Raw genomic sequence first — 21,643 nt, forward strand, 5'->3', positions numbered from 1 at the left:
GGCTCCCCAGCGCCAGGAAGTCAGGCTTTCAGGAAGCCGGTGGGTTCGTGCTCTAGTGACTTCCCTGCTAAAATCTTTAGTTCTCTGACTCCTTCCTTAAAGGCGGCATCTGCAACTATCCGGGAAATGGGTAGAATTGAGGACTTCTCTGCTTGTCACACAGAATGCAAGTGAAGATGTAAAGCGAGGTCAACCCTGAAACTTTCTTTAAACCACCAGATTGCTTGGTCTAATCAGCAGAGCCTTAAAAAGTAAAAAAAAATACACTTCTTAAAATATATTTTATTTCTTATTTCAATAAATACCTGAAATTCAGAAGCATATAAATGTGTAATTTGGAAAATAAAATTCTGTGGCCATCCAATCTCTGAGGCAATCCCTTCCATTTTTCTCTAGTTAACACGTACATATTTATACAAATACAAACAATCATATGCTGCTCTATAAACTTATTTTTTAACTTAGTACCACATTGTAGGTATTCCTTGTCTATACAGAACTGCTGTTGTTTAGTGGATGCTGGCATCCATTTTACAAGTAGAATCTCACTGAACCAACCCCCTTGAATAGCACCTTTGAGCCAGGTCCAAGTACTGGTGTAGCTATTAGTGTTCTCTAACTTGTTCTGAATGATTTTAGCGTGAGGTGCCGAAGTGGTTACTCATTAATTCAGCTTCTTAAGCGGGTGACAAGCAGTTTGCCTTTAAGTTCTTGGAACTGTTAATTTTCCATCTTTGCTATAGACCATTTATTACTAATTATATGTGGCAGATAGATAGAAGAAAGAACTCTTTGTTCCAAAAACCTAGTTAAATGCCTGGCTAGTCTGATTAGTAGGAGGGTTTTTTTGTTTTGTTTTGTTTGTTAAGATTTATTTATTTGAGAGAGTGCAGAGCAAAGAGAGAGGGAGACAAGCTTACTCCCCACGGAGCAGGGAGCTCACTGTGGGCCTCAATCTCAGAACCCTGAGATCATGACCTGAGCTGGAACCAAGAGTCCTATGCTTACTGAGTGACCCCCCGCTTCAGGCCCCCCTGATTAGGGGGAGGTTCTTACAGTCAAGAGAACATGAAACCAACCATCTAGTTGGCCCATTTCCACGTGTTTCAGCACCTCAGAAACCTGGGCTTGTTATTTTTATTTGCTTTTCAGTTTAGTACCTAAAAGGCTTAAAATGAAGACCTCTAAGCATATTGAAAGGGCTGGTGGTATCCTAGGGAACTGGTCTTCAATAACCTTGACCAACATGTTTCACACAGACTATCCAGGAAATACACAGATTTGTCATGAGTTCCAAATGTGGTTTTCTGAATCGTACAGTAATCACTATTTCAGCTGCTGATATCTGGGATCTGAGAAATCCAGAAACCTAGATAAATAGATAACAGCTACAAAGTCAAGTGGAAAAAACAGTTTTTGTATTTTTTTTTTATGGAAGTACAACTGACATACAATGTTACATTAGTTTCAGGTGTACAACATCATGACTTGACAGGTCTTTATGTTATGCTATACTCATCACAAGTGTAGCTACCATCTGTCACCATATAGCACTGGCCACACCATCTGTTATACTCCCCGTGCCGTCCCTCTTCATCCCACGACTTCTTCCATAACTACAAGCTTGTACCTCCCACTCCCCTTTACCCATTTTGCCCATCTCCCTACCCCAACCTCTCGGGTAGCCATCAATTTCTTCTCTACATTTATGGGTTTGATTCTGCTTTTTGTTTGTTCATTTTGTTTTTCAAATTTCACATATAGGTGCAAGCCTATGGTATTTGAATTTCTGGCTTATTTCACTTAGCATCATACTCTCTAGATCCATCCATATTGTTGCAAATGGCAAGATCTCATTCTTCTTTATGACTGAGTAATATATTCCAGTGTGAGTGTGTGTCTGTGTGTGTGTGTGTGTGCCCTGCCACTTCTTTATCCATTCATTTATTGAACATGTGGGGTTCTTCCATAGCTTGGCTGTTGTAAGAAAAAAAAATGCTGCAATAAACATGGCAGTAAAAATATCTTTTCAAGTTAGTGTTTTTGGCTTCTTTAGAATTCCAGCAATGGAATTACTGTATCATATGGTATTTCTGTTCTCAGGGTTTGTTGGTTTGTTTGTTTTTGTTTTGTTTTGTTTTAAGATTTTATTTATTTATTTGACAGACAGAGATCACAAGTAGGCAGAGAGGTAGTCAGAGAGAGGGGAGGAAGCAGGCTCCCCGCCAAGCAGAGAGCCCGATGTGGGGCTCGATCCCAGGACCCTGGGATCATGACCTGAGACAAAGGCAGAGGCTTTAACCCACTGAGCCACCCAGGCGCCCCTGTTTTTGTTTTTTTGAGGAACCTCCATACTGGTTTCCACAGTGGTAACACCCATTTACATTCCTATCAACATTGCATGAGGGTTCCTTTTTCTCCACATCCTCACCAACACTTGTTATTTTTTTATTATGACCACTCTGACAGGTGTGAGGTGATATCTCACTGTGGTTTTGATTTGTATTTCCCTGATGATGAGTGATGTGGAGCATCTTGTCATGTGTCTGTTGGCCATTTGGTTGTCTTCCTTGGAAAAATGGCAACTCACATCTGCTATCCATTTTTTAATTGTTTTGGCATTGAGTTCTGTAAGTTCCTTATGTATTTTTGGATATTAACCTCTTTTTAAAAAAATTTTTTTAAAAACTTATTTGGCAGACAGAGATCACAAGCAGGCAGAGCAGCAGGCAGAGAGAGAGGAAGGAAAGCAGGCTCCCTGCTGAGCAGAGAGCGCGATGCGGGGCTCGATCCCAGGACCCCGGGATCATGACCCAAGCCCAAAGCAGAGGACACCACCCAGGCGTCCGGATATTAACCTCTTTTTTTTTTTTTTAAAGATTTTTTTTTTAATTTATTTATCAGAGAGAGAGAGAGAGGGGGAGAGAGCAAACACAGGCAGACAGAATGGCAGGCAGAGGCAGAGGGAGAAGCAGGCTCCCTGCTGAGCAAGGAGCCCGATGTGGGACTCGATCCCAGGACGCTGGGATCATGACCTGAGCCGAAGGCAGCTGCTTAACCAACTGAGCCACCCAGGCGTCCCCAGATATTAACCTCTTAATGGATATGTCATTTACAGATATTTCCAATAGGTTGCCTTTTTGTCTTAATAGTTTCCTTCGTTGATGGTTTTCTTTGTCTGTTGGTATAATCTCAATTCCTTATTTTTGCTTTTGTTTCTCTTCCCTGAGGAGACCTATCTGGAAAAATGTTGCTAAAGCTAATGTCAAAGAGATTACTACCTCTGTTTTCCTTTAGGAATATTTTGGTTTCACGTCTCACAGGTTTTTAATCCATTTCAGCTGAATTTTGTGTATGGCGTAAGAAAGTGGTCCAGTTTCATTCTTTTGCATGAGGCTGCCCGCTTTTCCCAACACCATTTATTGAAGAGACTGTCTTTTCCACATTGTATAATTTTGCCTCCTTTGTCATAGGTTAATTGAACATATAATCATGGGTTTACTTCTGGTCTTTGTATTCTGTTGCATTGATCTGTGTCTGTTTTTGTGTCAGTGTCATACTGTGGTTTTCTTTTCTTTTTTTTTTTTTAAGGTTAATTTGTCAGTGCACACCCACAAGCAGAGGGAGAAGCAGGCTCCCCACGGAGCAAGGAACTTGATGGAAGACTCGATCTCAGGACTCCGGGATTGTGACCCTATCTGAAGGCAGTTCCTTAACCAACTGAGCCACCTAGGGGCCCCAATATCATACTGTTTTAATTACTATAGTTTTATAGTATATCTTGAAATCTGGAATTGTGACACCTGTTTTGTTCTTTCTAGACAATGCTTTGGCTATTTAGAGTCTTTTGTAGTTCCATATACATTTTAGGATTATTCTAGTTCTGTGAAAAGTGCTGTAGGGGCACCTGGGTGGCTCAGTGGGTTAAGCCTCTGCCTTTGGCTCAGGTTTTGATCTCAGGGTCCTGGGATCAAGCTCCACACTGGGCTCTCTGCTCAGCTGGGAGCCTGCTTCCCCCACCGCCTCTCTGCCTACTTGTGATCTCTATCTCTCACTGTCAAATAAATGAATAAAATCTTGGGGAAAAAAATGCTGTTGGCATTTTGATAGGAATTGCATTGAATATGTAGATGGCTTTGGGTAATGTGAACATTTTAATGCTACTAATTCTTACCATCCATGGTATAGCTTTCCATTTGTTTGTGTCATCTTCATTGTCTTTCATCAATGTTTGATAGCTTTCAAAGTATGGGCCTTTCACCTCCTTGGTTGAATTTACTCATAGATATTTTGTTCTTTTTTGGTGCTGTTGGAAATGGCATTCTGCTTCTCTTTCTGCTACTTTATTAGTGTATAGAAACACAACAGATTTTTGTATATTTTGTATTCTGCAACTTTACTAAATTCACTTATCAGTTCAAATAGTTTTTTGGTAGCGTCTTTAGGATTTTCTGTATATCATGTCATGTCATCTGCAAACAGTGACCATTTTACTTCTTCCTTACCAGAATGGACCCTTTTAAATCTTTATCGGCTTGCTGTCGCTAGAATTTCCAGTACTATGTTGAATCAGAACAGTTAGAGTGGACATCCTTGTCTTGTTCCTGATCTTGGAGGAAACACTTTCAGGTTTTCACCATTGAGCATGATGTAAGCTATGGGATTTATGAATGGTCTTTATTATGTTGAGGTATGTTCCCTCTAACCCCACTTTATTGAGGTTTTCATTATGAATGGATGTTGTACTTCATCCCATGCTTTTTCTGCTTCTATTGAGATAATTATGTGGTTTTTATCCTTCCTCTTGTTAATGTGATGTGTCATGTGGAATGATTTACAGATATTGAACCATCCTTGCATCCTTGGCTTAATCCCACTTGATTGTGAATGAATGATGTTTTTCTCATATAGTTGATTTCTGTTAATATTTTGTTAAGGATTTTCGCATCAATGTTCATCAGAGATACTGGTCTATAGTTCTTTCTCTCCCTCTCTTTCTTTTCTTTTTTTTTGGGGGGGGGGTGTCTTTGATTTTGGTATCAGGGTAATAATGGCCTCATAGAATGAGTTTAGAAGTTTACCTTCCTCTTCTAGTTTTGGAATAATTTGAAAAGGATAGGCATTAAATCTTTTTTTTTTTTTTTTAAGGTTTACTTATTTGTGAGGGAGGGAGAGCACAAACAGGGGGAGTGGCAGGCAGAGGGAGAAGCAGGCGCCCGCCCCATAGACAAAGGAGCCCAGGACCCTGGGACCATGACCTGAGCTGAAGGCAGATGCTTAACCAGCTGAGCCACCCAGACATCCCAAGTCGTCTCTAAATGTGTTGTAGCACTCACCTGTGAAGCCATCTGGTCTTGTACTTTTGTTTGTTGGGAGTTTTTTGATTACCAATTCAATTTTATTACTAGTAATTCTTCCGTTCAGATTTTCTATTTCTTCCTGATTCATTTGTAGAGGAGTGTATGTTTCTAGTAACTTATCCATTTCTTCTATGTTGTCCAATTTGTTGGCATATAAATTTTCATAATCTCTTACATTTCCTTGTATTTCTAAGGTATAGATAGTTATTGCTGCTTCATTTTTTATTTGATTCCTTTCCCCTTTTTTTGTTTTTTGTTTTTTTGTTGTTGTTTTTGTTTTGTTTTGTTTCTGGTTTTGGTTTGCTTTGGTTTGGCTTTGGTTTTCTTTTTTCTTTTTTTCCTTAAGTCTAGCTAATACTAATTTGGTTTATCTTTTCAAAGTATCAGCTCTTGGTTTCATTTATCTTTTCCACTGTTTTTTTTTTCAGTCTCTATTTTACTTATTTCTGCTCTAATCCTTATTTTCTTCCTTCTGCTCACTTTGGGCTTTGTTCTTTTTCTAACTCCTTTATATGTATTGTTACATTGTTTATTTGAGATTTTCCTTGTTTCTTGAGGTAGGCCTATATTGCTATAAACTTCACACCTAGATCTGCTTTGGCTAAATCCCAAATTTTGAATTGTTGTGTTTTCATTTTTATTTGTCTCTGTGTATTTTTTAATTTCCTCTTTGATTTTTTTCATTGGGGTCTTTCACCTCCCTGATTAAGTTTAAGCATCTTATTCTTTTTGGTGCAATTGTAAATGGAGTATATTCTTAATATGTTTGTTCTACTTCATTATAGTATATAGGAATACAACAGATTTCTATATATTATGTATTCTGCAACTTTTTTAAAAACTTTATTTAGCATCATGATCAGACTATTACACTTAGCAATCAACAACATGGTTGCCAAAAAAAAAAAATCTACATTAAAACTCTTTGTTGGAATGCTTTACACTTTCCACAGAACAGAAACTAAAATAACCTGTTAAACAGTTAGTCACAAATACAGTCCTTGAGTTTTTTGCCCAGACACATGAATATTGTCTAAAACATGTCTTCTTTGTAGCAGCTTCTTTGCTGAGTTCACAAATTTTTGTGACCTGTAGCTTTCCTGTCACTTCTCTGGCTCTTCTTCCCTGCTAAACGTTGTTTCCTGGCAGTAATTAAAACCTTCTGCTACTGCCGTAGCTATTGCTGCTGCTGGAACCAGCATAACCACCTTGGTTTTGTGGTTTGGCGAAGTATTGGCCTCCACCACCATATGGGCCAGAGTTTCTGCCTCCAAAATGTCCTCCTTTCATAGGTCCAAAAGTTGAGGATGGATTGTTGTAATTGCCAAAATCATTATAGCTTCCGCCACCTCCAAAGTTGCTTCCATCATTACCAAATCCATTATCGCCATTACCATTGCCCCATATGCACCACCACCTGGACTGCCACCAAAGCCACCTCACCCACTGAGTTTCCTCTATAACCAAAGCTGTCATGACCACCAAAACCTTCCCCATGTCCTCCTCCAAAGTTTTCAGAACCACTTCAACCTCTCTGGCTGGGTGAAGCACTACCCATCTCTTGCTTAGATAGGGCTCTCCTTACTTCCCAGTCATGGCCATTCACAGTATGGTATTTTTGAATGACAGTCTCATCTACAGAGTCATGGTCATCAAATGTTACAAAAGCAAAACCCCTTTCTGCCACTGCCTCGGTCAATCATGATCTCAGTCACTTTGATGTTCCCATACTGTTCAAAATAATCTCTTTAGATGATGTTCTTCAACGTCTTCTTTAATGCCACCAACAAAAATCTTTTTCACAATTAAGTGGTCACCAGGTCTTTTTTTTTTTTAAGATTTTATTTATTTGACAGACAGAGATCACAAGTAGACGGAGAGGCAGGCAGAGAGAGAGAGAGAGAGAGAATCAGGCTCCCTGCTGAGCAGAGAGGCCGATGCGGGACTCGATCCCAGGACCCCGAGATCATGACCCGAGCCGAAGGCAGCAGCTTAACCCACTGAGCCACCCAGGCGCTCCTGGTCACCAGGTCTTTAAGAATCTTCTCTAGAGACAGCCCTCCTTGGTTCTACAACTCTTCCATCCACCTTATGCGGCCTTGCATTCATGGCTGCATCCATTTCCTCCACAGTAGCCTATGGGACAAGCCCAAAGCCTCTGGAGCATTTGGTGTTTGGATCTCTCAATACCACATAGTCCATAAGTGTTCCCCATTGCTCAAAATGGCTCCTCAGATTCTCTTTGGTTTCAAAGCTCAGACCTCCGATAAAGAGCTTCTACAGCTATTCAGGCTCTTTGGGAGACTCTGACTTAGACATGATGGTGGTAGGAGGGAGACTTTAATGATGTTTACTCGGCAGCGACCACGAGAAAAGCAGCATTCTGCAACTTTACTGAATTCATTTATTCTTTATTTTTTAACATAATGTATTATTTGTTTCAGGGGTATCAGGGGTACAGGTCTGTGAATCATCAGTCTTATACAATTCACAGCATTCACCATAGCACATACGCTCCCAATGTCCATTGTCCCTCCCCTCCAGCAACCCAAAGTTTGTTTCCTGAGATTAAAAGTCCCTTATGGCTTGTTTCCCTCCCTGGTCCCGTCTTATTTCACTTTTTCCCTCCCTCACCCCTACAGCACTCTGCCCTTCCTCTCAGATTCCTCATATCAGAGAGATACAATAATTGTCGTTCTCTGATTAAATTATTTCGCTTAGCATAATACCCTCTAGTTCCATCCATATCATTGCAAATGGCAAGATTTCAGATTTTTTGATGGCTGCCTAGTATTCCATTTTGTGTGTATGTATGTCTGTATGTGTGTGTGTGTGCACGTATACACACACACATATGTATACATCTTCTTTATCCATTCATCTGCTGATGGACATCTAGGCTCTTTCCATAGTTTGGCTATTGTGGACATTGCTGCTATAAACATTCGGGTGCATGTGCCCCTTCAGATCACTACATTTGTATCTTTAAGGTAAATACCCAGTAGTGCGATTGCTGGGTTGTAGAGTAGCTCTATTTTCAACTTTTTGAGGAACCTCCATGCTGTTTTCCAGAGTGGCTACACCAGCTTGCATTCCCACCAACAGTGTAGGAGGGTTTCCCTTTCTCTGCATCCTCGACAACACCTGTTGTTTCCTGACTGGTTAATTGTAGCCATTCTGACTGTGAGGTGTGAGGTGGTATCTCACTGTGGTTTTGACTTGTACTTCCCTCATGCTGAGTTATTTTTGAGCACTTTTTCATGTGTCTGTTGGCCATCTGGATGTCTTCTTTGCAGACATGTCTGTTCATGTCATCCATTTCTTGATTGGATTATTTGTTCTTTGGGTGTTGAGTTTGATAAGTTCTTTATAGATATTGGATACTAGCCCTTTATCTGATACATTGTTTGCAAATATCTTCTCCCATTCTGTCCCTTGTCTTTTGATTTTGTTGACTGTTTCTTTTGCTGTGCAAATGGTTTTGATCTTGATGAAGTCACAATAGTCCATGTTTGCCCTTGCTTCCCTTGGCATTTATTTCTAATATCTTGGTGGTGTCTTTAGGGAAAAACATAGGGCTTTGATCAGACAGAACTGCATTTAAGTCCCGTCTTTTCCATTTCCTAGTTACATGGGCATGTTGCTGACTTAAGTAAAACATTAGGGAAGGATTGCTAAGTACAATAAGTATATATTCTAGTAACTGGCACATAAAATCTTAACTAAATTATAGTTCTCTTTCTTATTTGTGTGTTACCTTTTAAATGTGCTAATTTTTCATATCACTTCAGCAGCAACAATTCTATCAGGAAATCTCACTTTTCTTGTTAAGTATTTTGTCATTCACTTATTCAGTCAACAAATACCTGTTGACCTATCACTGTGCATCAGGGACTGTGTTAGGGGACACAGAGAAGAAGAAGGGCTGACCTGGAATTTGACCTCTGTTTTTTTCCTGAGAGAAAAGGGTAAATGTGCCAAAATGTTCATAACTAGTAAACTAAGGAAAGGATACATATTAATTGTACTTGCCTTTCAAAACTTTTCTCTGAATTTAACATGTTTTAAAATAGAGTTGGGAGAAAATGTATTTTTGTTCCTTGGCAGTTGTCATTCTTGAAAATCATTACCACTTCTCAGTTTTTCACACGCCTTTTATCAGACTGTTCATAGTCGCCTTGCCAAGAGCCGTAGGAGAGGACCACTAAAGGAATGTGTTGGGCATGAGAGGGGACAGTGAGACAGGCCTGGAAAAGGAACAGGTGTGGTTACCTGGAGCCACACGGCAGGGGCTTGGGGCAGCTGGGCTCTCAAAGACTGAGGGGAAAATGGAGGTGGAAACCGAGGGCAGGGCTCCAAGTTTCGGTCCTGCCCTGTTCATTATCCAGTCCAGCCAACTCTGTCCAGTCGTCTCAGGGTGTGGGCCATTTGTCACATTCTGTGCTCGCCACCATCAATCACTGACTACTGATCCAAGCTTAGAGGTTAAACATTTCAACAGCAGCCTTTGTGTGACTCTTTGCTTTGTAGAGTGAACTTTGCCAAGCTCATTAGTCCTGTGGACGGTGACGCTTGCTCTGTGCTTGATGGCATTGCAGTAGGTTGTGGATGAGACCTTGCTGAGACGATGTGTGTAATGTGGTTGGCGCAGGGCTTGTGCATGGTACCTATGTAGTACATGTACAACGGTGTACACACCTAACTTTATTCAATGGCACAATGACACATCTGCATGCGCACACAGAAACCTCTGATGCCTCTGCCTCCCCCATACCCACATCTAGTTTGTCAGCATATTTTGTCCTCTCTGCTTCCAAATACATAGCCTAAATCAGACCACATTCATGCTCTGTGAGGCTATACCTCCATCTCTTGTCTGACCCCTGTAGCAGCTCTTTGATGGCTCGTCCTGCTTCGGCTCTTGTCCCCTGACCCCCCAGTATGTTCTGCACAGCAAACATTGTCAAGCTTAATGGAGAATATCACCTTCCATCTAAGCCCCCCTATGGCTCCCATCAGCCTTGAGTAAAGCCCCACTCCCACCCCTCACAACATGGCCTGTGTCCTGCCTGCTCTGCAGCCTCACTCTGTCTCTCCACATTGCTCACTGCATTCTAGCATGCTGGCCTTTCTGTCCCTGAGACACACCAGTACTTGCCCTCCCTTCAGTCTTTGTGCTTGCTCCCTCTGCCTGAGATTCTCCTCTTGCGAGTGTCCACACGCTGCCTGCCTGCCCTTCCGGTCTCCATTCAAATGTCATTTCCTCCATGAAGTCTTCCCTGACCATTCTCTTAATTCTGTGTGCCATCTCCACTCCCACCGGTCAGTAGTGCTTGCCATGATCTAAAATGATCTTGTTTATTTCACCCTTGTATGTCTCCCTTATAGAATGGAGCCTCCGGGGAGGTTCACTGTCCATTGAGCACACAAGAACCTTGTGTCTTGTTCAGTTTTAGTCTGTAACAAAGTAGCACACACTGAGGGGCTTAAGCACCAGAAATTATTTTCTTGCAGTGCCAGAGGCTGGAAAGCCCTAGATCAAGGTTCTAGCAAGGCAGAGTTTCTGGTGAGTGCTCTCTTCCTAACTTGTAGACAGCGCCTTCTCCCTTCTTGCTGCAATCTCTGAGTATTTTCTCCCGTTTCCCCCTTGCATCCCTGTAGAGAGATAATGAGTGACAGAGCACTCAGGTGTCTCTTCTTATAAAGACACTAATCCTGCTGGATCAGGGCCCCATCCTTATGACCTCATTTAACCTCCATTACCTCCTTGGAGGCTTCATCTTCAATTATAGTCCTGCTGGAGGTTGGGGCTTCAATATAGGAATTTCAGGATTGGGCAGCGGGGATTGGGGATACACATATTGGGCCAGCACCAGAACCTAGACAACAGCCTGGCACAGAACAGGCACTTAGTAAGTATTTGCTCAATAAATGAACGACTCCTGGCAGTCCGCTCCCCTGTCAGCTCCTATATAAGTTGCCTCCGTTTTGGCACCGGGTCCCGCAGGTCAGGGCGTGTCACTGTACATCCCCCAGTCCGCCATCAATGCCACGGTGGAGGAGGACATTCTGCTCTCGGTTGAGTACTCCTGCCATGGCATCCCCACCATCGAGTGGAGGTATACGTCTAACTGGGGAGCGCAGAAGATCGTGGAGTGGAAGCCAGGGACTCAGGCCAACATCTCCCAGAGCCACAAGGACCGACTCTGCACCTTCGACAACGGCTCCATCCAGCTCTTCAGTGTGGGCGTGAGGGACTCCGGCTACTACGTCATCACGGTGACGGAGCGCCTGGGGAGCAGCCAGTTTGGCACCATCGTGCTGCACGTGTCAGGCAAGACCGGGTGGGGGGTGAGGGGGGTCCCCCCCGCTGAACTGCCAGCCCGGGTGGGGGGGAGTGATTTCATGATACTGAAAGAGACCTTGTCTCCCCGTTCCCCTCCCCGCCCGTAGAGATCCTCTACGAAGACCTCCATTTTGTTGCCGTCTTCCTTGCTTTTCTCGCTGCTGTGGCCGCGCTGTTAATCAGCCTCATGTGGGTGTGTAACAGGTGTGCATACAAATTCCAGAGGAAGAGAAGACACAAACTCAAGGGTAATTCTCTGGGCCCTGTGATCATCCATTCACACTTTCATGGTTGGGGGGTGCCTGTTAGCCTGGTGTCGTCCCTAAGAAACCCCCCCAATCCCGGGGCTGATGGGCACCTGCCTGGGCTTGTCTCTTGTTTTGCAGAGAGCACCACCGAGGAGATCGAGCTGCAGGATGTGGAGTGTTAGCCAAGGCTGTGCCCAGTTCCATTCCTACCTCAGAGGGAAAGTGTTATTTTTCCAACAAAAGGGGCCAACATGGCGGAACCACCCTCCCATCCTCCTGTTGGCCAGCCTTGACCAGCCATTCCTGAAGGCGCTACGGCTGTGAACAAAATCAGCTGTGCGGAGTTGAGGACTTGGGTTGGACAAAGTCAGTTCTAGCACTCACAAGAAGTTCAGGGAGGGCCTGGCTGCTTGCTCAGCTGCGCTCTGGGGCCGAGGCCAGGGCGCATCCAGACGGAGCGAGCAGCCAGCCCTGAACAAGCTCTCTGTGTTCTTCCCGCCCAGCCTGTCCCTCCCATCTCTGCCGGGGGAGCTTCTTTGAAAAGTTCTACCATGGTCTGCCTGCCGGGCAGAGGTGGAAGCTGCGAGGCTGCCTGAGGTGCTCAGAGCAGGGCCACGCCCTGGGCTGGAAGCTTTAAGGCGAAGAACTTCATTTGTGAATGAGGGACCAGCACTGGAAACAGGAATTAGGGAGAAGATTGCCTTTCTCTTCCTCTCTTATTCTGACATTAATTGGATTTTCCCCTCCTATGGCCTCAGTTTAAACCAGTGGGAGGAACCCGGATATTCTTAGCCACTGTAGGCAGCAACTGGTGTCCAAAGGACTTCCTGACAAGCTGGGTCATGGTACTTGTGTGAAAGTGAGCCTGCGTGGGGGCTGGAATGACTAGAACGTTACCTGAGGCTTCAGATCTCCGCTCCTCAGTCACCAACTCTTTGTTTTCAGTCAGGCCCTTGCGCTCTCCCCAGTGGGCTTAGGGATGCTTGCCGCTCACCTACCTCACCAGAGTATCACATGAAGCCCACAGTATGCATGGAGCTCCTGGGCAGTTGAAGAAAAAGCATGAGGATTCTTCAAGGATCTGGAAAGCAATAAGCCTTCTACTGAACGCTGCCAAGTGAGAAAATGCTCTGGGGTTCTGGGGCTCCAGGTGAAATGAGGGACTGGCTCAGAGCTGGCCTTGGCTCTCATTCTCTTAGCTTGTTAGTCACTGTGTTTACTTGAAAGTGTCTCCATCCCGCCTTCAATTTGGCAAGCTCTAAAGTAGGAATGAATTTATTTTCCATTCTTCTTTCTCTCTCCAACATTCTTAGCTACAAACCAAAGGAAGTACCCCAGTTACAGTGGAGGCCAAGGTCAGGAGCTAAGTCCTCAGCCTCCAACTGCAAATTCACCCATGCAGACATGAAGGAGAGCTAGAACATTCCCTCCTCTTTTCCTTAAGTCCCCAATGTCCCATCTCTTCTGCTTGCCATGTGGCAAGCAAGAAGTTGCCTGGGGAAGTTGGTAAGAAGCCTATCTCTAAATAATCCAAGGTTACAAGAAGAGCTCTTCCTGGAGGAGTCAGACAGGAGCTTTGTGATCTTCCAGAAGGACTCTTAAAGGCACTGTTTGATTCGAAAAGCAAGAGTGCCATTGGTCCACAGGCCTCATTTGTAGCTGGAGTGCGGGTCACAGAAGGTTCTCACCTTCAGGCTACCTTCTGTACACAATTGTGTCCTTTCCGCAGGCAGCAGTCGGAGGAGCCAGGCCCCAGGGCCTTGAGGAAGCCGGGTGGTGTACCCGAACAAAGAGGGTCAAGGGTCATCTGATTCATTCATTTCTCCACTTTCACACAGGCCCATGGGCAGGAAACCGGTTTGGATCTGGGCAGCGGCTGCTGGAGTTCTGTGTCCTCTTCAACACTCCCTGCTTTCCAGAGCTGAACTTCTTGGTGCATCAGAAGTCAGGCATGGCCATCTTCAGAATACAAGGAAGCGCGGAGAGATGCCTGGCTGGCTCAGGAGGTGGAGCACGTGACTCTTGATCTCAGAGTTGTGACTTCAAGCCCCATGTCAGGTAGAGAGATTACTTAAAAATAAGATCTTGAAAAAGAAATGGCAGAGCATACTGAGGGAGAGGAAGGCCTCTGTGGGCAAACCCAAGTGTAAAATAAGTCCCCCCCCCTTCATGAAAAGTTAGCCCCTGGCTGTTTCTTTATTTTGCACTTTTAAAGCTCCCTCCATCCAGAACATTCTTGTGGGAAGTGTTTGAGGCCAGAACCTGAAGGTTTTTTGTCTTTTTTTTCCAAAAAAGTATTATGTCCTAGAGGGTGGCTACTGGAAATGTTAAGCTATAAGTTATGTTTTAAGCTGTGAAAATTTAAAGAATGAAATAAAGCCTGGAAATAAAAGACCTGTCCTTTGTGTGTGACCCCACTCCTGCCAAGCACTCTGAGGCCCTGGGGGAGGTTTCCATCAGCTCTGGGGACAAGCAAACCACTCAGCCTTGGCCACGGGTACTAATACTAACTGTAAGCATTCTTTAGTAATCTTGGAAAACAACCCCTCCTCAACCCACCATTCTGCCCTGCATCTTCCCAAATTAATTTTGAAGTTTTTGCTTCCAGAATATTAATCGTAATTCAATAGAATCCTTTCTGCTTCTGGAAAGGGCTGAAATAAAGATGTGGCTAGTGTCCCACCTCGCTGGACAGCGTGTGAGATGCAGGACGGAACATTCATGCTGTCAACAGAATGTCCTTGCAGATTGTGATCTGAGAAATTAAGAAGGCATATACTGTACTTTCTCATTTCTCATTGGAAATAGGAGGAGGGTGGTGGGGGTGGTGGGGGAGCAGGGGCACACAGTGGGCGGGGCTCACTCCAGACCCAGGCAGCGTGGGAGAACCAGGCGATCAGGTGCTGCTGTGTCTGTCCATGAACACAGCTCCCCTTGGTCTTGGCACCTTTCCAACCCCTGCAACGTGCTGCTCTATGCTCAACTGCCACTGCCCTCTAAATATCAGGTTGGTGTTTTAGCTTGGTTTGATTGCAAAGGTGAGAAATCTTTTTTTTTTTTTTTAAGAGATTTGAAGAGAGCGCACATGTGTGAGCATGGGGTGTGGGGTGGGGGTTTGATCCCAGGACCCTGAGATCAGGACCTGAGTCAAAGTCAGACACCTGCCTGAGCCACCCAGAGCCCTGAGAAATCTTCCTTTAAAATGATACCACGGGGGCGCCTGGGGGGCTCAGTGGGTTAAAGCCTCTGCCTTCAGCTCGAGTCATGATCCCAGGGTCCTGGCATCGAGCCCCGCATTGGGCTCTCTGCTCAGCGGGGAGCCTGCTTCCTCCTCTCTCTCTCTCTCTCTGCCTACTTCTCTGTCTACTTATGATCTCTGTCTGTCAAATAAATAAATAAAATTAAAAAAAAAATAAAATGATACCACGGCACCTAGGTGGTGCAGTGGATTAAGCGTCAGGCTCTTGATTTTGGCTCGGGTCCTGATCTCAGGGAAGTAGGATGGAGCCCCACCACTGGTGCCAGGTTCAGCGCAGAGTCTGCTGGTCCCTCTCTGTCCGCCCGCTTGCTCTTTTCTCTATGTGAAATGAATTAATCTTTTAAAAAAAATATTAAAAAGATACCGGAGTCTATATAAACTCAAAAGTAAAGTTCTCCCTCCCTCACCTCTCCTCAGAGAAAACAATAGCATCGTTCTAGACTTAGGCATATATGAACGTGTCTCTGCATACACCAGTCACACGTCGCAGTAGTCGGCCATTTTCCTTTCAGGCAAATGGGATTCTGTTATACACGTTGTCCTACAATTTGCTTGCTTTCCCTTCATGTTTCTTGGGCAGGATTTCGTGTCTCTACTTATTCCTAAACTTCATTCTTCTTGCCTGCACCATGTAGTCCCTAGCATCGATACATTCCACTTGTTCACCAAAAAATCACTTTTCTTCCAAATGATAGCTATGAAAATACATCTTTCTAAATACATCTTTCCTTTTCTTATTAACTAATGCTTTTGTTGGGTCCATGGTCAAAGGAGCGAGACTGATACAAAGCAAAGGTCAAGCAAAGCTTTATTTCACGCCAAGCATCAAGAATCAAACTGACCAGCCAGGGATGTCTCTTGCAAAGAGGCGACGACCCTCTGCCTTACAGACTAGCTTTAAAGGGCAAAGGCCATGGGGTTGGGCCTGGTCACGCACAGGTAGCCAATGAGATTATAACAGAGAAAACTGCACGGTCCTGCTAGGTCACACATAAGTGACCAACTGAATTACAATATACCCTATAGTAGATATTTGAACTAGCCTATCACCTTGGTCAGAATTGGCGTCCAAAAGGTGCCCAAAGGGCGGGGCCCATACTCCTTGGTGGCTAGGAGACAGTATGTGCCCCCATTGGTTGAATACCTCCACCTGGCCTGACCCACCCTTGTATTTGGGCTTTGTTACCTGGGTCTAGTTTCCAGGATTTGTTTTAAGTAAGTCCCCTGGGGGAAGTGGGGGGCAGGGACAGTTTAAGTTTTACTGTATAAACAACAAAGTCATTATTTAACCAGATGGCATCACTCTGGCTAAATAGGCCCTTACACTTTCAGCCCTGTTCCTAGGAATCCTTCCCTCTTTCAGGACTTCAGAGTCATTGTTTTCTCATATTGGTGGGTTTTATGGTGAAGCTTATCAGAGACCGTTTGGGGGAGGAAGAAAGAGCATTGTTCATGTAAAATAAATCTGAAGTTTTTGCTGTAGATTGGACCTTATAATGTGGACACAGAGGGAGGTTGAATTCCTTGGATGCAACAGACCTGTGATTATGCAGGTGAGTCTGGCCCTTAAAATACTAAGTCTTTATCCTTCAGGTCCCTCATGGTCTACAAGAATATTTTACTAACCAAAATGAATGTATTAAATAATAATTTAATTTTCTGCTTTTATTAATAATATAAAAGTGTCATTTAGAATTCCTGGTCAGGGGTGCCTGGCTGGCTCAGTCAGAGGAGCATGTGACTCTTGATCTTGGGGCCATGAGTTCAAGCCTCATGTTGGATATAGAGATTATTAAGAAAAATAATCCTCAAAAAAATTTTTTTAAATACAATTCCTGGTCAAAATGAAATAATCAGGGGTATCACTTTGATTTCATGGTGTTTTGGCAAAGCAACCTGATGAAGTTTTGTGGGGTAAGTGTAAGATTTCCTTTGGGCTTTTTCAAATACCAAACACAGATCCTAACTCTCTATTGCTGCCTTTTTTGGGGGGGTCCCAATGGGCTTGGATTGGGAGTACTTGTAAACTGAGTCAAATGCTGTGAATTCATTTAGGTGAAATCATGCCACAGGCCTTAGCAACTTGGTATACTCACTAAATTACAGGAAGTTTTTCAGATTGTATGTTACTTTTTTTTTTCCTGCCCCTTAGGGTTAATCTTTTTTTTTTTTTTTTTAGAAGATTTTTAAAGATTTTTTATTTATTTGACAGACAGAGATCATTTGTCTTATCCTTTTACAGAAATAGTCTCTGCTTTCTTCCAGTGATAACTCTCTTAATGCCTTGAGCTAGACATGGCTTTTTTTTGTTTGTTTAAATTTATTTATTTATTTATTTATTTATTTATTTGACAGAGTGAGAGAGATCACAAGTAGGCAGAGAGGCAAACAAAGAGAGGAAGGAGCAGGCTCCCTGCTGAACAGAGAGCCTGATGTGGGGCGCTCGATCCCAGGTCCCTGGGATCATGACCTGAGCTGAAGGCAGAGGCTTAACCCACTGAGCCACCCAGGCACCCCCCCCCCTTTTTTTTTAATCACACAAATAAATGCAGCCAAGGGGGTGCCTGGGTGGCTCAGTGGATTAAGCCTCTGCCTTCAGCTCAGGTCATGATCCCAGGGACCTGGGATAGAGCCCCTAATTAGGCTCTCTGCTCAGCAGGGAGCCTGCTCCCTCCTCTCTCTTTGCGTGCCTCTCTGCCTACTTGTGATCTGTCAAATAAATACTTTAATAAATAAATGCAGTCAAGATTCTAAGCAAAGTGTACATTTTTAACCTCAGGAAGCATTGGTTTCTGTTTTGATATACAATCAACGTGCAATGTTCTAGGAGTTTCAGGTGTACAACAATGATTTAGCAGTTCCATATATTACTCGGTGCTCACCCCGGTAAGTGCAGTCACCATCTGTCACCATAATAATGTCATCACAATATTGACTATTCCCTGTGCTGTACTTTTAATCTGTGACTTATTTTATAACTTGAAGTTTGTACCTCTTAATCCCCTTTATCTATGTCCTGCATCCCCCGCCCACCTCCCCTCTGGGAACCACTCATTTGTCTTCTAAGAGTTTGTTCCTTTGTGTTTAGATCCCAATCCTATGGTATTTCTCTTTCTCTAACTTATTTCACTTTGCATTATACCTTCTGGGTCTATGTTCTCACAAATGCCAAGACCTCACCCTTTTTTACGGCTGAGTAAGTCCATTGTGTATATACACCATCATCTTTATCCATTCAGCTGTGGATGCACACTGCTGCTTCCATGCCTTGGCTGTTGTAAATGGTGCTTTAACAAACACAGGTGCCCATCTCTTCGCTTTCTTTGGGTAAATATCTAGCAGTGGAATGACTGGATCACATGGTAGCTCTAATTTCAGTTTTCTGAGGAACCTCCATACTGTTTTCCACAGAGGCTGCACCCATTTGCATTCCCACCAACCATGCACGAGGGCCCCCTTTCCTCCACACCCTCACCAACACTTGCTCTTGCCTTTGGGATTTTAGCCATTCTGATGGGTGTGAGGTGCTATCTCACTCTGGTTTTATTTGCATTTCCCTAATCATCAGTGATGTTGAGTCTTTGCACGGGTTTATTGTCTGTTTTTCTTGTTTGGAAAAATAACTATCTAGATACTCTGTCCATTTTCTGGTCAGTTTTTTGGTTGTTTTGGGGGGTTTCTGGTGTGGAATTTTATCAATTCTTTATATATTTTGGATATTAACCCTTATTGAGTCTATCATTTGCAAATATCATCAGTAGGCTGCCTTTTTGTTTTGTTGATGGTTTCCTTTTCTGTACAGCTTTTTATTTTGATGAAGCCCCGAGAGTTTATTTTTGCTTTTGCTTCTATTACCTGAGGAGACATATCCATAAATACGTTGCTAAGGCTGATGTCCCAAGAGATTATGGCGTTATGTGTTCTTCTTGGAGTTTTATGGTTTCAGGTCTCACATTTACATCTTTAATCCATATGAGTTAATTTTGTGTATCATGTAAGAAAGTGATCTGGTTTTTCCTACTCTGTTCATTGAATTCCGTCTTTTCCCCATATATTCTTGCTGCCTTTGTCATAGATTAATTGACTCTAAGTGTGGACTTATTTCTGGGCTCTCTACCTTGTTCTATGTCTGCTACTTTTCTGTCTCAAAAATCTCCTTCATCCCTCATTTCAAGCCAAATATAGTCTGTTCTGCAACAAATGTTTTATGATCAGTAAACAGGGAAACAAATACATAATATGCAAAAGTTTTCCTGGTTCCTAATCAAAGAGAGCCAGCATATTTGGAGCAGAAAAACTCCTTGGCCCTTTGAGCTCAACTTTTAGAGATCTAAAAATGGGCACCGGTATTTGACGCTCCCTTATTACTATAATGTAGTCCTTCTCATTTGGACATTTAGATTGGTCTCATCTTTCACTTTTACAGACCTCCTTGATAACCCTTACACAGCAGTCTTTGTGAATCTGTGCTCTGTGAAGTATGCCTCCAGGATGAATTTCTGGAAGTAGACTGGTAGACAGGAAGCAGCAAGCTCTAGAACAAAGACCAAGCTCCGGTCACTGATGGAGTGTCAGTCGCACGCACGTCCCGGTGCTTGCTATTTCAGACGGAGGGTTTGTCGGGGATGAATGACCTATGATGTCCGTTCCCATCCTAAAGTGCAATTCCAAGAGCCTTTGGCCCCAAGTACATAAGGCCGCGAAGACATGGAGCAGGAAGTGAAGGGAGAATGAAGGTATGGAGACGGACCACACAGCATGGCTATCAAAATGAGCTGGAGAAAAAGACAATTTTCATGGCCACAGATGCACTCAGTCTTTACCATCTGTGAATGTGAACAATGCAGGACATTCTGAAATGCTTTCTCCTACTGGTAAATGAAAATACAGGTGGCATCTTCACTGCTTCCCAAATTCGAAAACGCTTGACTTTTAGAGTCGTTTGATGTTTGGTATCTGCACAGCACTTTGGAATTTCATGCCCCTTACCAACTGTACTGAGGGAGGCCTCTGAACCATCACTGAAGTGAGCAGGGGGCATCCTTGTCCTTGCTGTACACCCAAGGGAACTGGCTTCGAGGGGGCAGCCTTGCCAAACGGATGCAGCTGAGCAGAGGGAGAACCGACATCTGAACGATGCTCCTGCCAGCCTGCGAACAGAGTGAGGGACTAACTGGTTTTCTCCAACTGGTCTCCCAAGTTTCACAGCGCCTCTTTCCAACACCAGGTTATTCAGGCTGCAACAACAAGCTGGAAAATGTGAATCGACACAAGGCCCAAGAGCTGCCATTTCCTGCCCCTCCCCCACCATTACCTCAGTTTCTGTAGTGGGTCATGGCTCTTCACTACCCAGTGATTTAAAATAATGGGGACAGGAGTGCATACGAAGATGGTGTCAGTCTTCAACTGTTCTACTCTCCTCAGATGAAGTTTAAGAGAACAGGAGGTCGTCCCTGTGCATGCGCTCTCTGCTCCGCTCAGCGTGGTCCCGTTGGAACTAGCTCATGACGAGAGAGAAGATGAAGCATCCAGAAATGTTTGCTTGATAGCCAATTTTATGTCTATTATCATAAAATGGGAGGGTTTTTGTTTGGTATCCCTTTAAAGTTTAATTTTTCTAATTCATTTTTATTTACCAAGATACCAATCTGCAGTGGATGGAAATTTTTTAAAATGTTAATCCTCTGGCAAAAGTCCATGGAGATTTGCTGTATCAGAGTGTGAGCCCTTAAAATCAGGTAAGACTCCTCGTGGGAGAAGAGCTGTCCAGATGAGCTCAGGATAATTAGCTAAGGCAACTTTTGTGGGCTACCATTGAAAAGGCTTATTAATTCAGATTCAGACTGATTTTTTAAAAAATTTCTGTGTAAAGAAGGATTAAAAGGGGACAGAAAAGCAAATACGAAGATGTTACGGTATTTGGGACTTACAAACTCCATTTTTCTTTTAAACTTTTTAAAGTTACTTCAGAGTCACCTTATACATGATTAAAAGGGTTATCTTCTAAAAAACTGAAAGCATTTCTCATAAGGAAAACACTGCTTATGTATTACTTATGGTGGTTCCAAAAGACCCGTATCCACCTAAGTCTCTTAGGAAGGAAGGTTCCTCGGGCACATTTTAGGACTGGGGGCTAATTCCAGGAAATTCAAACAAGTCATTTGTAAAATGTAATCAATCCACCAATCCATTAGTATTTTCCCCTCAGGAAAGAACGTTAAAGGAATAAGACAGGAGGAGACTCTCACTGGAAGAGGAGGCCAGGGTTCCTGGGGGGAGGCTGAAGAAGGGCAGGGGCAGGTGGGGAGAGGTTTGAGCACATCCGATCCGAATGGGCGGAGGTCACTCACGTGGGGGAAGAGACCAAAAGAGGGGACCCAAGGAAGCCCCAGAGGTCCATTACACCCTCTGTGCCTTCAGCTTGCACCTT

At 43.6% G+C, this 21,643-nt stretch overlaps 1 protein-coding gene and 1 pseudogene across 3 annotated transcripts in view; one reads left to right on the forward strand and one right to left on the reverse strand.

Moving 5' to 3' along the window:
- Nucleotides 1-21,259, forward strand: part of VSTM5 (V-set and transmembrane domain containing 5) — a 44,115-nt gene extending 22,856 nt beyond the window's left edge. The window contains exons 2-8 of one of the 3 annotated variants that reach the window (XM_032359163.1): nt 11,368-11,694; nt 11,814-11,954; nt 12,093-13,071; nt 13,632-13,634; nt 13,793-14,012; nt 16,697-16,766; nt 19,640-21,259. In XM_032359163.1, coding sequence (XP_032215054.1) covers nt 11,368-11,694; nt 11,814-11,954; nt 12,093-12,136 — 512 coding nt within the window. In that variant the 3' untranslated portion in view covers nt 12,137-13,071; nt 13,632-13,634; nt 13,793-14,012; nt 16,697-16,766; nt 19,640-21,259. Of the gene's footprint in view, nt 1-11,367; nt 11,695-11,813; nt 11,955-12,092; nt 13,072-13,631; nt 13,635-13,792; nt 14,350-14,584; nt 15,055-16,696; nt 16,767-19,639 lie in introns of those variants that run through there. The other 2 variants (XM_032359164.1, XM_032359162.1) reach the window with 2 other exon arrangements.
- Nucleotides 6,434-7,679, reverse strand: LOC116599351 (annotated as a pseudogene).
- Nucleotides 21,260-21,643: the final 384 nt, after the last annotated feature.

Source organism: Mustela erminea, chromosome 9 (assembly GCF_009829155.1).
Source record: "Mustela erminea isolate mMusErm1 chromosome 9, mMusErm1.Pri, whole genome shotgun sequence".
NCBI lineage: Eukaryota > Metazoa > Chordata > Mammalia > Carnivora > Mustelidae > Mustela > Mustela erminea.